At 42.7% G+C, this 17,486-nt stretch overlaps 1 protein-coding gene across 1 annotated transcript in view; it reads right to left on the bottom strand.

Moving 5' to 3' along the window:
* LOC144934672 (complement C3-like) overlaps window positions 1-17,486 on the bottom strand; it is a 332,072-nt gene that overhangs the window by 64,149 nt on the left and 250,437 nt on the right. Inside the window, exon 30 of the mRNA XM_078860722.1 lies at window positions 17,263-17,322. Within this exon, the coding sequence (XP_078716848.1) occupies window positions 17,263-17,322 (60 nt within the window). The remainder of the gene's footprint in view (window positions 1-17,262; window positions 17,323-17,486) is intronic.

Genomic DNA, 17,486 nt, shown 5'->3' with positions numbered 1-17,486 from the left:
ATATGCTAAATTCCTCTTGATATGCAAATTATTTTGTCAAGACGCTCTTCGCCCCTCCATCCCAGCATAAATAGTCGCTCCAAGCCTGGGGCGTGCCATTCAGACTCTGTCTCCTTGACAGACCTATTCTCCACCTGAAGACAGCTGCTTGCGTTGTGGCCGAAACGTCGTGAGAATTATTTTATGTTTTATTTTTATTATTTTCCTTCTAGGTGACTTTACCGAAAGAACCAAGAAGATGAATCCCTGCAGTCATGAAAGCTTTAAATCGAAATTTAACTCATGATGCTTATTACGATCAACCAAGGCGGCATCTTTGGATAGACAAGCAGTAACTTGCACACCATTGGGTGGCAAAAACGTCATCTTCCTCATGCTCACATTTCGCTATGGATGAGGGAAACAATTCATGCAAATCACATTGACAGATTTATCAGTGCTGAGCTACCTCACCCCCATCAAGACCCTGCCCTTTTTCTATGTGGTCTGCAACCAAATGCTCCATGGTCTATGTGGCCATTTCTATCCAAATGTGCCATGTATGCAAGACCACAGGTGTACCAAGAGGTATCCACGGAACTACTTGAAAGACACTCAGTCAGCCCATGATGGCTATCCTCTATATTGTCACAAAAATACTGAGCATGGTGGATTTAAAACAACGCTCAGACCTGCCACTATCTCGCTAATTAAGGTTCACAACCAGTGGATCGTTCCCTACTGCCGTCTTCTGTGTAAGATCTTCCAGGCCCACTATAATGTTAAATTCGGCTATTCTAAAAAAAGCCATCATATATGTTTGCCAATACATCAACAAAGGCTCTGACATGGCTGGCTTTCTTCTTCTTGGTTCTTTCGGTAAAGTCACGTAGAAGGGAAGTAATAAAATAATAAAAATAAAACATAATAAAATGAAATAATTCTCACGACGTTTCGGCTACAACGCAAGCAGCCGTCTTCAGGTGAAGAACGAGACACTACCAAGCTAGGAGCTTATATATAAACTGGGTTGCAGGTGGAAGAGCCCCTTAACAAAAAAGAATGTGCATATGAAGAGGAATTTAGCATATTCATGGAAAATGCGTAGGAGGTGGGCGGGGGGGGGGGGTTTCAAAGGCATATTATGCCCATGCATTATGCAGGATCAAGCAGCACCAAGGGGGGGTGCAGGGAGTAGCATTAACAAAGGAAAGGAATGTTATTGATATGTAGCTGCAGTTACTAAACAACCACGTAGAAAACTAAAGTATAAACTACATAAAAAAAAACTAAAGTATAAACTGCATAGCACCATCAGTATACTTACTATACTCTACAATAAGCTGAGTTACTAACAGCAAGTAATACATTACAATTCTACGTCGTAAAAATTATATAATATGCTTCCATCTAAACTTTATTCTCTTACATCACACGAGCATATACCGTACTATATACTGCCATAGATAAACCCAACATTAAATTATATACTGTATTACTATAAACCACCCTATACCTTATACATTTCAACATAACACTATGTATTATTCTACCCACCCTAATGTGTATCGAAATGGTTTATTACGTCCTTCCAATGATTGCTAAGCCAGAATCCATCTTCTCGGTTAAAATTGTCTCTGTGTTTGTATATGTGGATCGCCTCATGAACGAATCTCTCATGATAGCCAGATGGCTTGCAGAGAACCTCTGTCTTGGAGAAGTCAATGTCATGTGAGCCCACTGAGTTGTAACAGTGATCTGCCACGGCTGAGGTGTTTGTCCTACCGTGTTTCAGGTCAGCTTTATGTTCACGGATGCGGTCCGAGACATGTCGTTTGGTTTCCCCAATGTAACTGCTACCACAGAGGCAACTTAGTTTGTAGACACCAGGGTACTGTATGTCTGGAACCACATATTTTACAGACGGTACCAGATCACGGATTTTATGTACTGTGTTGAATCGGACCTGGATCTTGTGTTTAATCAGGATTTTGGAGATCTTTTTTGTGACCCCAGCAATGTAGGGTAAGGTGATGGTCTTGAAAGGCTCCTCAACAGGATCCTTCTTGATGGTTGGAGTGATGGCTTTGCGGATTGTGTAGTCGGAGTAACCATTAGCCTTAAGAGCTTGGCGTACGTGTTTGAGTTCACTGGAAATGTGTTCATGGTCGGAGATGCATTGGGCTCTATGATATAGAGTCTTGATGAGAGAATTCTTCTGGGATGGATGGTGGTGGGAATCCGGTTTTAGATAAGCATCCGTATGGGTGGTTTTCCTGTAGACAGAGTGGCTCATTGAACCATCAGGTCTCCTTTTGATTAGGACATCCAAAAAGGGTAGCTTGCCATCATTTTCGACTTCCATGGTGAATCTGATGGCTGGGTGTATGGAATTGATGTGGTCGAGAAATTGGTCTAGAGCAGGCCGGCCATGTGGCCAGATGACAAAAGTGTCGTCTACGTACCTTTTCCATAAGGTCGGACGTAGAGTGGCAGTCTGGATGGCGTCCGTCTCAAATTTCTCCATGAAGATGTTGGCTACAACCGGAGATAGGGGGGAGCCCATTGGGGTGCCCTCAATTTGCTTGTAGAAAGTTTCATTCCAAGTGAAGTATGTATTGGTTAAGCAGTGTCTCACCAGGGGGGGTACCCCAGCATTCAGTCCTTGATGAACCAAGTCTTCAATGATTGCGATGGTGTCAGGTACAGGAACCTTGGTGAATAAGGAAACCACATCAAAACTGACAAGCAGGTCGTCTGGGGACAGGGCAATCCCCTTGATTGTCGATACCAGGTCAGTAGAGTTTAGTACTGCAGAGGTGGTTTTTCCAGTGAAAGGCCGTAGAATTTCAGACAAAAAACGAGCCAATTTATAGGTGGGGGAGTTGATAGTAGAAACAATGGGACGAAGAGGTGTATCTTCTTTATGTATCTTTGGCAAGCCGTATAATCTTGGTGGCCTGGCTGCAGAAGGTTTCAACGAGAACTGTTTGGTCTGATCAAATAATGCGGTTGAATCAGAAATGATTTTGTTGGTTTTAGTGACGAGGCTGTTGGTGGGGTCTCTTTTTATTTTTGTATAGCTGCCATCGTTGAGTAGTTCTTGAATTTTGTTGTTGTATTCTATTTTGTCCATGATGACAGTGGCATTGCCTTTGTCGGCTGAGAGGATGACAATGTCATCCCTCTTTTTTTTAATTGAGCTAATTCAAAACGCTCATCTTTGCTGATGTTGCTAGCTGGCATCTTAGCGTTTTTGAGGGTTGCAGAGATTTCGGATCTTGCTACGTCTGCAGCGATGTGACTCAAGCCCTTGAGAGCTACATTTACTCGAGCAATTATATCATTAACTGGTATGTGTCTAGGTGTGACTGCAAAGTTTAGTCCTTTAGCTAAAACGGATTTCAAACCTTCAGAAATAGAACTGTTACTGCGATTAATTACGACTTTGTTAACATCTAGCTTTTTAATGTGTGGGTCCGGTTTCTTGTTTGAGAGGCGGTTGAATTTGGAAATCAAGTTGTCCTTACATTTAGTCGACATAGCGGCAGCTGAAGAGGCAGTCATTTTTTCCACATGTTCCCAATCCGATGTGGACATTGTTGCACTCAAAGATAAGTGTGATTTGTAGAGTGTCTTGTCTAACTGATCTAGTTCGGTGCGCGTAAGTCTGATTTTCTCTGAGATAAGAGCTAAGCTAGTTCTAGACAGAATTCGTTTCGCATTAGAAGAAGTTACAGCAGCAGATGTTAGTGTAAATGCGTTTGGTATTACCTTAGAGTCGCGGCATCTCTTGAGAAAGGTGAGAGACTCGATTAGCTGAGCCTTCTTATCACGGAGCTTGTTGAAGGATCTCAAAGTTACGTGGAAACCCTCCCCGTAGAGGCGGTTACAAAACAGAGGGGCAAAGTGTGCATGAGCTCAAACGTTTTTTTCCAAGGAACATACATCAGCAACAATGAGGCCATTTGCTGAATTTTTAGCTTCCCCATCCATAACCGTTCCCCCACAGTCGTCCATTTGGCACTTCACCTCAAAAATGGTCAACGCATCGACGTCACCAAAGGAAATGCCCAACAGCAGGCCCTGGCTCCACAAGATACCACCCTTATGGCGTTCTTTGTTTTGTACCCAAGTGACCCATTTGCTGCCAACCTGCTCTGTCATTGAGTTCCCTCCTACTATACTTGGACTCCTAAAAAAATGGAAGCGACGTGCTGCTGACGGTGAATCTGATGCCTTAAGACGAGTCTACACAGTTCATCCCAACAATCAGCAGTGCTACTTTCTCCCAATGCTTCTCCATGTTGCCAAAGGGCACAGATCTTTCCAAGACCTCTAAACAGTGAAATGAGTTGTCTGTCAAACATACAGGGAAGCTTGCAATCTTGGTGCAATTCTTGCGCATGATCACCATCTTAATAAAGCTATGTCAGAAGCTTATGTTGGTGAGTCCCCTTTCCAACTGACATTGTTCTTCTGCATAAATCTTCAAGTTTTCAGCCCATCTAACCCCAAGGGACTCTGCAAAAATACTAAGAGGGCATGAGTGAGGACATCCTCCACAGAGCTCAATGACAAAATACAACCTCGACGTCAACTTTTCTGATGTCATCTTCAAACAGACCCTCATCCTCCTTCACAACAAACTGCACTTCATTTCTGGAAAATACCTCACGTCTATGGGACTACCAACACCCTACACGGACAACCTGCATGCCCTTGCTCAAGAGATCCTACGTGAAATATGCTATTATGCTTTACAGCTTCTTAAATTAAGTTTAGGAAAATTAACCAAAGCTAATGGATGCATGGCTCCATGGGAGTGTGTAAATCACTGTATGTGTGTGTCTATGTGTGTCAGTCGATGTGTGTGTACATCGATGTGTATGTGTGTGTGAGTCCATATGTGTATGTGTCAGTCGATGTGTGTTTAAGTCAATATGTGTGTGTGAGTCAATTTTTGTGTGTATCTAAAGTCCATGTATGTGTGTGTGAGTCCATATGTGTATGTGTGTGTAGGCCAATGTGTGTGTGAGTCTATGTATGGGTGTATGTGAGTCCATTTGTGTGTTTGTGTAAGTCCATGTGTGTGTGTGTAAGTCGATGTGTGTGCGTGGGTCCATGTGTGTGTGTAAGTCCATATGTGTGTCTCTTAGTCGATTTGTGTGTCTAAGTACATATGTGTGCTTAGGTCGATGTGTGTGTGAGAGTCTACATATGTGTGTGTGAGTCGCTGTATGGGTGTGTGTGAGTCCATGTGTGTGTTTGTGTAAGTCCATATGTGTGTGTGTAAGTCGATGTGTGTGCGTGGGTCCATGTGTGTGTGTGTAAGTCAGTTCAGTTAATGTATTAGGTATAGCCATGTGGGCTCTGTGTGTACAGGTGTGTCGATATTATGAAGTGGTTGTGGAGAGAGTGGAGTTTCCCATACCTGGGCAGTGTGCTTATGACCAGCTCCCGTTTCACAGCAGAGGTCTCACTCCGAATCAACCGTGTGGCATTATCTTTTCATCAGCTGCGCAATGCTGTGTGGAAGCTACCTGGTCTGTCACTCCGCTCGAAGCTTCGGGTCTTCTCAGCCATAGTTATGCCCTCCCTTCTCTATGCTTGTGAAACTTGGACCTGTCTAAATAAACATCTGTGCCGATTCAAACCATTTAGGATGGCATGCCTACGATCCATCCTAGGTTTCACCAGGCTGGATTGTGTGAGGAGCTCACAAATCTTTGAAAGATCTGGACACATTCCCATTGGAGAGCTTCTCCGGCAGACAAGGATGCATTGGCTGGGTCATGTAGCTCGCATGCCCAGCCACTGCATGCCCAAGCAGCTTCTGTTTTTCAGTTTCATTTACTTGGTATAGCCCTGTGAGCCATTCGACTCTGGAATCGGGTGCAACCGTAACAAACAAAAACATGAACAAGAAACATCTTAAAGTGACTACACACAACAGAGAAATCCAGGAAAAAACAGCAAAGTATTCCAGAAAAAGCACTGTATATCAATGCTGTGTGCAAAAATCCCAGTGGGATGCAAGTCAAACAATAAGAACCATAAGACAATTTAGATTAAAGTTATCAGGCTAACTCTGTACTACAATAAACAAATATGGCAAATCAAAATCACCAAAATAGAGCTATACAAACAATGTAACAGTGATCATAGGAGCTGTGATTCAAATTTAACAAACGATATAATAACATGTACAACGAAACTTTGCAGCCATAGCTGGCAGCATGAATCACTCCATAACAGCAGGAGTCTCAGTAGGAGTATCAAAAAATGTCAATGCACCTTTAAACATCAGCACACTATAATCAAAACTCAAGATCATACTTTGCAGTGGTCATCCGGAGCGATACATTTGATTTCAGGCCACTGAATAACAGTGGCAGCTAGGGGTGTACCACTCGTCTAGAGCAGTTTTGAGTAAAGATCTCGCAGGTAGTGATCCAAGTTGTAGTTTATTGGCGATAGCATTCCAGACCCTGGGGGCATCAATAGCAAAGGCCCTTCCTCCAGTATTTGTACGGCAATAAGGAATGTGAAGCTGGTAAATGAGCGAGGACCTTAGGTCAAATTTGTTCTTCGAAACAGTGAGGAGATCCAGCAGGTAGTCTGCTGATTTTTACATCGTGAATAAATAAGTACATCGTGAATAAATAAGATCTGATGCACAAGCCGTCGATCATTAAGAGATGTTAAGATTGACCCAATGTAGAGATCACAGTGGTGGGTCCTATATGGGCAGTTCAATGCTAATCTTAAGGCCGAGTGATAAATTGAGTCAAGCTTCTTCAGTACAATACTGGGGGCTGATTTATATACGATGCCACAGTAATCAAGTAGAGGCAGTATGGTAGCTTTTATCAATTCTAAACGGAACATAGGGGAGAAGCAGTGCTTGTGTCGATACAGAAAACCTATTTTTATTTTTGTCTTTTTACCAATATAATCAATGTGATCTTGAAAATTCATTTTTTAATCAAGGATGACCCCAAGATATTTATAGATCTTGACTTGCTCTATTTGATCATTATTTAAGGAATGTAATTGGGGAAAAATAACTTCCTGTTTTAGTCCTGGGGAGAAGCATAGCACCGTGGTTTTGGAGGTATTCAGGACTAGTTTAAGAGCAACTAGCTGATGTTGTAGTTTCTTGAAATCACCCTGGAGCTTAGCAATCACGTCATCCGGAGAGCAGCCAGCAGTAATCAGTATCGTGTCATCTGCAAAAAGATTTACCCTGGAATGATCCAAGTCAGTGCCCAAGTCATTGACATGAAGAGAGAACAAGAGGGGACCGAGGATGGAACCCTGTGGAACCCCTTTTGTTATCTTAACACTGTTTGACCTCCAGCCATCTATGAATACAGTTTGGGTGCGAGAAGAGAGGTAATTTTTTAACCATCCCAAAGCATGTTTGGAGAAGCGGAGGCAACTTAGTTTACTAAGCAGGGTGTTGTGGTCGACTGTATCAAAGGCTTTGGACATGTCAAGAAAAAGACTGGCGCAGTACTGCTTATTATCAAGGCTACTGTAAATGTGATTCAGAGAGTCTAATGCAGCAGATGCGGTGCTGTATTTTTTTCGGAACCCAGATTGGTTTCGATGTAAGAGATTGTTGTCGGACAGGAAACTGGGAATTTGGTAGTTCAATAATTTTTCTAAAATTTTCATTAAAGGGGACAAAATTGAGATAGGTCGGTAGTTTTTTGGATAATCTTTAGGGCCCCCTTTGTGAAGTGGACGAACATAGGAATGTTCCCATTCTAGAGGTACTGATGCTTCTTTGATGGACAGGTTGAAAATATGGGCTATAGGTTTGTAAATTAGGTGACCAACAGTTAGCAGAGCAAAGACGGGAATGCTATCCGCTCCGGTAGAGGAGGACCCTTTGAGGTACGAACGTTATTTCAGAACATTACTTTCATGGATAGGCTGGAAACTAAATTCGTTTAATGTTTGGACAGGCGTGTAGGAAATTGCATGAGCAGGGGTGACTCCCAATATATTATTAAAAAGGTCACCAGCTTCAGAAAAATGAAGGTTAAAATTGTCGACTACTTTTTGGGGCTCTGAAAAATAGTCCCCATTTCGGTTAAGCGCAACAGGAAGATTATCTGTGTTAGATTCCCTTTCGATACATTTGACTGTTTTCCAGAAGATCCTGGCGTTGCCATGTGATTCCAGGAGAGTGGAGGAAAAGTAAGCATTTTTTGCATGCCATATTTTTTGAACACATCTATTCCTTAAAGTCCTGTATTCTAGCCAGTCTTTGACCAAATTACTTTTCTGAGCACATGCCCAAGCCTTGTCCCTAGTTTTCATGGGCTTAGTAATCAAAGGATCAAACCATGGTGGGCGGTTGCCTTTCATTTTAAATCTAACCAACGGAGCATGTTTGTTAAGAATTTGGAGAAACGTATACCTGAAGGTCTCCCAAGCAGTAGTCAGGTTGGGGATATCACAGACCTTCTCAATATCCGAGTGAAGCACATCATTAGTAAATGCCTGTATGCTGAAGTGTCTCATGGACTGCTTATCAACCAATTTAGGGGGGGCTTTGGATCTGCTGACGATCTCACCCCAAATATGAAGGAGTGATCACTAAGGTTATTACCCAGAACACCAGTAAGTGGGAAATTGTGAGGGGCATTAGTCAATAGGACATCAAGCAGAGATGACTGTCCCGGGTTTTTTAGGTTGGTTCTTGTGGGGACATGTATTAATTGAAACAGGTTACATTCATCTGCAAAATTTGTGGCCACGGCCGGCGAGTTTAACCAATTCCAATTCAGATCACCCATTAACATTATTTCACCTTTAGGGAGGCCCCCAAGAAGCTCCCTCAGCGTTACCAGCTTCAACATCCTTACCACTAGGTGGTCTATAGCAGCACACTACCAATATCTGTCGATTTTTAGGGAAAGTGATTCTGAGAGCCAGACCTTCAAAACAATATATTTTTTCAACAAGGAATGAGCTAGTGAACATGCAATAGTACTACGAACATATATGGAAATTCCACCTCCTTTAGACACTCGGTCAAGTCGATGTGTTTGTGTGTGTGGGTCGATGTCTGTGTCTCAGTCGATGTGTGTGTGTGTGTGCCTTTTTCGCCCGGGCAACGCCGGGTACTTACCACTAGTCTTACCTATAAACGTAATTTTTCGTCTGTGTATCTGTCCCTCCATCTGTCTGTCTCTGTGTGGACGCAAATTGTGAAGGATTTGGCTCGCGGACCGTGGGGTTTATGTAAAAAAAAATTGGCCAGGTACAACGCCGTAAGCCCCGTGCTTGAAATAGGCTATTCCGTTTTCCCATCCGTCAATTTTAAAGTAGTTAAATTAACAATTTAGTGATATTTTGTATTCTTTAAATATTTCCCAGCGCCGCTTAAGCTGCACGGGAGTTGCCCCTGGCAACGCATGCGCATCGTCGGTGGAGGGTGGGGGGGGATTTCTCCTTCGCGTTCAAAATGCAAAAAAATACACGCAACGCTGAGGTAAATTCATTAAAGTGTCACGTCCTCTTCTTTCCCCCACCCACCCCAATGTGTGCACTTACTACTATAGGGTTGGTAGATACTAATAGTATAGCGCTTAGATATTATTATTTTAGTGTGGGCGGGGGGATGGTGGGGGGCGGGGGTAGCAGACCAGCCCCCAGCCTCGGCTGGCTGGGCAATCTAGGCGAGGCTAGGGACTCTACACGGGACTAGGCATCACCACAGCACTCTGTCAGGTCAGCACTTTGTGCTATAGAGTCGATATATACTGCTATAGAGTCAGCATGTACTAATGTAGTTAGCAGGTACCACCACAGTCAGTATGTACTGCTGTAATCATACAGGTACCACCACAGTCGGTATGCCCTGCTGTAATGAAACCAGGTTCCAACACACTATGCACTGCTGTAATCATATCAGGTCCAACCACACTCAGAATGCACTGCTGTAATCATAGCAGGTACCACCACAGTATGCACTGCTGTAATGCAAACAGATGCCACAAAGTCGTTATGCATTGCTGTAGTGAAAGCAGTAGCCACCACAGTCGGTATGCACTGCTGTAGTGATAGCAGGTACCACCACAGTCGGGATGCAATGCTGTGGTGAAAGCAGTAGCCACCACAGTCGGTATGCACTGCTGTAGTGATAGCAGGTACCACCACAGTCGGTATGCACTGATGTAGTGAAAGCAGTAGCCACCACAGTCGGTATGCACTGCTGTAGTGATAGCAGGTACCACCACAGTCGGGATGCAATGCTGTGGTGAAAGCAGGTACCACCACAGTCGGTTCGGTATGCACTGCTGTAGTGAAAGCAGGTACCACCACAGTCAGTATGCAATGCTGTGGTGATAGCAGATACCACCACAGTCGGTATGCACTGCTGTAGTGATTGCAGGTACCACCACAGTCGGTATGCACTGCTATGGTGATAGCAGGTACCACCACAGTCGGTATGCGCTGCCGTAGTGATGGCAGGTCACACCCCAGTCAGTATGCACTGCTGTAGTGAAAGCAGGTTCAACCAAAGTCAGTATGCGCTGCTGTAGTGATAGCAGGATACCACCACAGTCAGTATGCACTGCTGTAGTGAAAGCAGTTACCACCACAGTATGCAATGCTGTAGTGAAAGCAGTAGCCACCACAGTCGGTATGCACTGCTGCAGTGAAAGCAGGTACCAGCAAAGTCGGTATGCACTGCTGTAGTTAAAGCAGGTATCACCAGAGTCGGTATGCACTGCTGTAGTGATAGCAGGGACCACCACAAACGGTATGCACTGCTGTAGTGATAGTAGATACTGCTATCGAGTTGGTAGATACTATACAGTCAGTAGATACTACTACGGTCAGTAGCTACTAGAGTCAGTAGATACTAGTATAGAGTGAGTAGATTCTGCTATATAGTTAGTAGTTACTACTATAGTCAGTGGATACTACTATAGAGTCAGCAGATACTACTATACTGTTAGTCGTTACTACTATAGAGTCGTTAGATACTACTGTAGGGCCAGTAAATACTACTACGGTCAGTCGTTACTGCTACAGTCAGTAAATACTACTGAACAGTCAGTAGCTACTACTGGCTCAGTAGGTACTACTGTACAGTCAGTATATACAACTACAGAGTCAATAGATACTACTTACTCTGTTGTTTGTAGGGTGTGTAGGTATATATACCTACGTGTGGGTAAAGATATTTTTGGAGGAGGGGTGGGGTCGACAATTTTCGGAAACCTTTTCGATCAACTATTTACCGCCCACTTTATTTATCTTCGTGGACTTGTGCAATCCTCTTATAATTTTGTTGGTGGAGAAATGGACAAACGGCCCACCAGGCTTTCACAATACCTTAGTATCTGTGTATGTATATGTGAGACTTTTAAGAGAAGTTTTGAAATATATTTTTTTGCCAGAGCAACGCCGGGTACTTCCCGCTAGTAACATATGTAATTAAGTATGTTTCACTGGTTTCACTGGTGATTACAACCAACATAATCAGGTGATGACTATATAAGTGACTCTTTATTCCTATTTTCAGTCTTAAATAGGGGAAGGTGATGCCATCACTCTGCACCTACAAGTAAGGACCCAGGGGGGGTTAAATCTATATATCTTGCCTTTAAACGTCATTTTTTGTCTGTCTCTCTATCTGTCCACACCTATCTTTGTAACACTTTTAACTGACAAACTGTGGGGTTTACGTTTCGACAAAGTACACAGATACAACACACTAAGCTCTTGGACGAAAACGAGCTATTTGTTTTTCTCCTATGTCAATTGTAAACTAATTAAATCACACGTAACAATGTACGCTGATCGTTGCGCCAAAGCACGCATCTGCGCATGCGTGATGAGCTTGCTGAACGGCGACGGGAGGGAGGTTCTCATTCGCGTAAAAAAGTCCAAAAAGAAAAAAAAAGCATAGCTACTGCTGCACCACACCCCGAGGTAAATCCTGAACAGTGTGATGTCCTCTTCTCCCCCCTCCACCCCAATGTGTGCAGTTACTACTATATAGTCAGTGATACTACTATAGAGTCAGTCGGTATATACTATAGAGTCAGTCGGGAAATACTACTATAGTCAGTTGGTAGATTCTACCGTAGAGTCGGTAGATGTTACTATAGAGTCAGTAAATATTACTATAGAGTCGGTAGATACTACAGTAGAGTTGGTAGATTCTACCGTAGAGTCGGTAGATGTTACTATAGAGTCAGTAAATATTACTATAGAGTCAGTAAATATTACTATAGAGTCGGTAGATAATACAGTAGAGTTGGTAGATACTACCGTAGAGTCGAAAGATACTACTACTGTAGAGTTGGTAGATACTACTGCAGAGTCAGGAGCTACCACTGCAGTCAGTAGATACTACAATAGTAGTTACTACTATAGTCAGAACATACTACAATAGTAGTTACTACTATAGTCAGTACATACTACTACAGTCAGATACTATTAGAGTAAGTAGTTACTATAGTCAGTGAATACTACTATACAGTCAGTAGATACTACTATAGTCAGTAGATGCTATAGTCAGTAGATATTACTGTAAAGTCAGTAGATACAACTACAGAGTAAGCAGATACTACTATAGCCAGTAATTACTATTACAGCCAGTAAATACTATAGTGAGTGGATACTATTATAGAGTCCGTAGATACCACTGTAGAGCCATACACTATAGAATAAGTAGATACCACTACAGTGAGGGAAAAAAGTATTTGATCCCCTGCTGATTTTGTACATTTGCCCACTGACAAAAAATGATCAGTCTATAATTTTAATGGTAGGTTTATTTGAACAGTGAGAGACAGAATAACAACAACAAAATCCATAAATACACGTCAAAAATGTTATAAATTGATTTTCATTTTAATGAGGGAAATAAGTATTTGACCCCCTCTCAATCAGAAAGATTTCTGGCTCCCAGGTGTCTTTTATACAGGTAACGAGCTGAGATTAGAAGCACTCCCTTTAAGAGTGTGCTCCTAATCTCAGCTCGTTACCTGTATAAAAGACACCTGTTCACAGAAGAAATCAATCAGATTCCAAACTCTCCACCATGGCCAAGACCAAAGAGCTCTCCAAGGATGTCAGGGACAATATTTTAGACCTACACAAGGCTGGAATGGGCTACAAGACCATCGCCAAGCAGCTTGGTGAGAAGGTGACAACAGTTGGTGCGATTATTCGCAAATGGAAGAAACACAAAAGAACTGTCAATCTCCCTCGGCCTGGGGCTCCATGCAAGATCTCACCTCGTGGAGTTGCAATGATCATGATAACGGTGAGGAATCAGCCCAGAACTACACGGGAGGATATTGTCAATGATCTCAAGGCAGCTGGAACCATAGTCACCAAGAAACCAGTTGGTAACACACTACGCCGTGAAGGACTGAAATCCTGCAGCGCCCGCAAGGTCCCCCTGCTCAAGAAAGCACATATACATGCCCGTCTGAAGTTTGCCAATGAACATCTGAATGATTCAGAGGACAACTGGGTGAAAGTGTTGTGGTCAGATGAGACCAAAATAGAGCTCTTTGGCATCAACTCAACTCGCCGTGTTTGGAGGAGGAATGCTGCCTATGACCCCAAGAACACCATCCCCACCGTCAAACATGGAGGTGGAAACATGCTTTGGGGGTGTTTTTCTGTTAAGGGGACAGGACAACTTCACTGCATCAAAGGGACGATGGACGGGGCCATGTACCGTCAAATCTTGGATGAGAACCTCCTTCCCTCAGCCAGGGCATTGAAAATGGATCGTGGATGGGTATTCCAGCATGACAATGACCCAAAACACACGGCCAAGGCTACAAAGGAGTGGCTCAAGAAGAAGCACATTAAGGTCCTGGAGTGGCCTAGCCAGTCTCCAGACCTTAATCCCATAGAAAATCTTTGGAGGGAGCTGAAGGTTCGAGTTGCCAAACGTCAGCCTCGAAACCTGAATGACTTGGAGAAGATCTGCAAAGAGGAGTGGGACAAAATCCCTCCTGAGATGTGTGCAAACCTGGTGGCCAACTACAAGAAACGTCTGACCTCTGTGATTGCCAACAAGGGTTTTGCCACCAAGTACTAAGTCATGTTTTGCAGAGGGGTCAAATACTTATTTCCCTAATTAAAATGCTAATCAATTTATAATATTTTTGACATGCGTTTTTCTGGATTTTTTTGTTGTTATTCTGTCTCTCACTTAAAATAAACCTACCATTAAAATTATAGACTGATCATTTCATTGTCAGTGGGCAAACGTACAAAATCAGCAGGGGATCAAATACTTTTTTTCCCTCACTGTATAGTCACTAGATACTACTGTAGAGTCACTAGATACTACTGACTATTGTATGTAGGGTGTGTAGGTATATATACCTACAAAAAAATTGGCTGCGGGGGGTCAAAATATTTTTCGAGGGAGGAGGGTCGACAACTTTTTGAATCCTTTTACATCAACTATTTACTCCCCACTTTCTATAACTTTTGATTCAGGACTTCTAAAAGGTTCTTATAATATTGTTGATGGACAAATGGACAAATGGAACGCTGGCTTTCATAATAGCTTAGTATTTGTGTATGTATTTTATGTTTTTTTAAGAGAAGATACGTTTGGAAATATATTTTTCCCCCGGGCAAAGCCGGGTACTTCCTGTCTATATATTTGCTTGCTTGGATGCAGTCACACAGTTTTGAAGATAGAGATCTGAAACCTTAGCTGTCTTATCCAGGATTTTTACATTCAGGTCTTAGGCTAGATTAGGGCCCCCAACCAGATAAAAAAAAAGTAAAATATAGTGCTGTGAGAGCACATTGCAGTGCACAATGGCGGTAGTGGCCCAGAGCTGAGATGGGTTGGAATAGACGACTGGTGCCAGTGTTGTAGGGGTGACATTTTTGTGGCCGTATTGTGTTTATAGAAGAAACCAATTTGGGGGGGGGGTCTGTTAATTATTTGCACGTGTATCATGATATTTAATGGAATACTTGTTTTATGGGTATAGGTTTGCGACAATAAAAATTAAGGCATCATTTTTGCAATAACCACAACACAAGTAGTCAAAAAAGCAAACGAAAAGAAGCAACTCTGATAATGATAATAATATGCACTGTCCTTGAAGTTGATTGGTCCACACCCGAGACGGCTTTCTTTAGAGCCTAGTCCCCATTGGTGTTGGACCAGATGACACCAGAAGGCGTACAACTCAAACACAGTGCAATATCAGAGTATTGAGAGCTCGGGGTAAGCATTTACACTATGAGATCTCTTTTACCAGTGGCAAAATATAGTAGTAGGTTTTTACCCTTTTAAACTGGTACAAAACTGACACCTTTATTCAAGGCATCATGTTTGCAATAACCACAACACAAGTAGTCAAAAAAGCAAACAAAAAGAAGCAACTCTGATAATGATAATAATATGCACTGTCCTTGAAGTTGATTGGTCCACACTCAAGGACAGTGCATATTATTATCATTATCAGAGTTGCTTCTTTTTGTTTGCTTTTTTGACTCGACTAGGATTTACATATTCCCGGAGTCCTATCTGCAGATTGGATGGCCCCTCACACATCCACCGACTACTCACCGTTTTATTTTTAATGTGTGGAAGCGAACACAACCCCCCAATTGATGTTCAGTTACAAGCCGTGCCCAACAGGGCTAAATCTAAAATTTCTGACTCCGTGCGCTTCACCCTTCAAAAGCTTTCCAAAGCGTGGGAAGCTTCCAGGGTAAATTACAATTTGCACCAATTGGCCAATGAGCGGTTGAGGGGTTCCCGTGTTTCTGCATATGATTGGGCGCCTGGGGACAGAGCCTGGTTGCACTGTCCACAGGTACCGGTGGGTACGTCGCCCAAATTTTTCAAACCTTGGAGAGGGCCGGTTTATGTGAGTCGGGTCGTTTGACCACAGTATGTCCAGATCCGCTTAAGGCAGCGGAGTTGGTTTGTACATCCCTCGTGCAAGTTCGTTCCATTTCCACACAGGTGCCGAATGTTAGATGTGTCTGGCGAGCCGGGGTCTGTGCCCGCTGAGGTTGGCCCTCAGCGGAGTTGTGTGATCCCGTCCTCAGGTGCCGCGCACCTGACATCCCCAGCGCAGCCGCCAGGGCCATCTCCACTGCATTCAGGAGAGGAAAACCCGTCGACCCGGCCTACTGCTTTTCGTGAGTAGCCGGGGTCGACGGGACATTTGCATATTCCCACTGGAACCTCCAGGGAGAGCGAGTCCACCGCTCCGGAAGAGTTCTCATGCCGGACATTCGGCTTGTGTGTTTTTCCAGTTAGTGATGACCAGCCTGTGCTGATGATAATTATGCAAGATTTTTTTATTCGGCCACGCAATGATCTCGCCAAATTTGTTATGAAACCCTCCACTACCCGGCATCGCCAAGGAACTAATTTGTCAAATGTGCAAGCGCTTAAGGCCCCAATTATTGTTTTAGACCAGTAAGTTGAACTATTCTCAAAAGCAAATTTGCAATTACACACTTCCTTGACATTACATTACGTCATATTTGGCACAAGATCCAGGAAGTTAAAATAAAATACATTCCAACTTCCTCACCCAAAAATCCAATATGAATCTTAATATTTGCTGTGAAAATCCACATGCTAAAGTGCATCTGTTTGCTTTTATTAACTTTATGATGAGGCTTAAACGCATTGAATACTGGTGCATAAATATGTACAGTAAATATGCAGTAAAAAAATACTTTACATTTATTCTTCCGCAGCAGCATTATTGTGCAAAGTACTTTTTTTTGCATACTATATAGTAATATCACGACCAAAACTGCAAATGATCGAGCCGCAGGGGCCTAAATGGGGTAACTACTCAATATATTTGACAACAATTTGCAATGGAAAAACCCGTAATCAGCAAGGTATTGTATCCATTCAATTGTAGCAGTTTTTGACATGTTTAATCTCCCTCCTCAGACCTTTCAGCATCTCACACAATTTTTAGCCGATGAATGAGGATTTTTAGGAGAAGATTTATTTTTTGTGGGTGTGTGCATTGAGATAGGTATCAGTGTGCACTTTCTTTCCTATTTGTTTAAGTGACATTTTATTAATTGGCTTTGGAGGGTTTACGGAAAACATTAACTTCCGCGATCTAACCCAAAGGTCAATTATGAATCATATTGGTCACGATAGCTTACATGTTAAATTATCACAGACTTGCTGCAGTCAGTCAAATTGTACATGCATGCGAAGACAAATATAACATGAGTGGAAATTGGTTAGCAGTTATGAGCAAGTCTTACCGAAAGGGTAAACGTGCCTCTCCCCAAAGCCTTTACAGTTATGTTTCCTCCAGGCGGAATCTGTACACAAACGGTTGAATATCTAGGTTATTCAATCATAGTCATCAGCCCCTCTTGTGTGTAAAGGGTGCAGGAAGGCTAATTTAAAATAATTGGCCAATTTTTATGAATATAATAGATTTAAATTGCATTTGTTGTAAGCGCCATTCTTATAGTGCAAAGAT

The sequence above is a fragment of the Lampetra fluviatilis genome, chromosome 11 (assembly GCF_964198595.1).
Source record: "Lampetra fluviatilis chromosome 11, kcLamFluv1.1, whole genome shotgun sequence".
NCBI classification, from domain to species: Eukaryota; Metazoa; Chordata; class Hyperoartia; order Petromyzontiformes; family Petromyzontidae; genus Lampetra; species Lampetra fluviatilis.
Note: the sequence above shows the minus strand (reverse complement) of the source record. Positions and strands in the feature narration are given on the sequence as shown.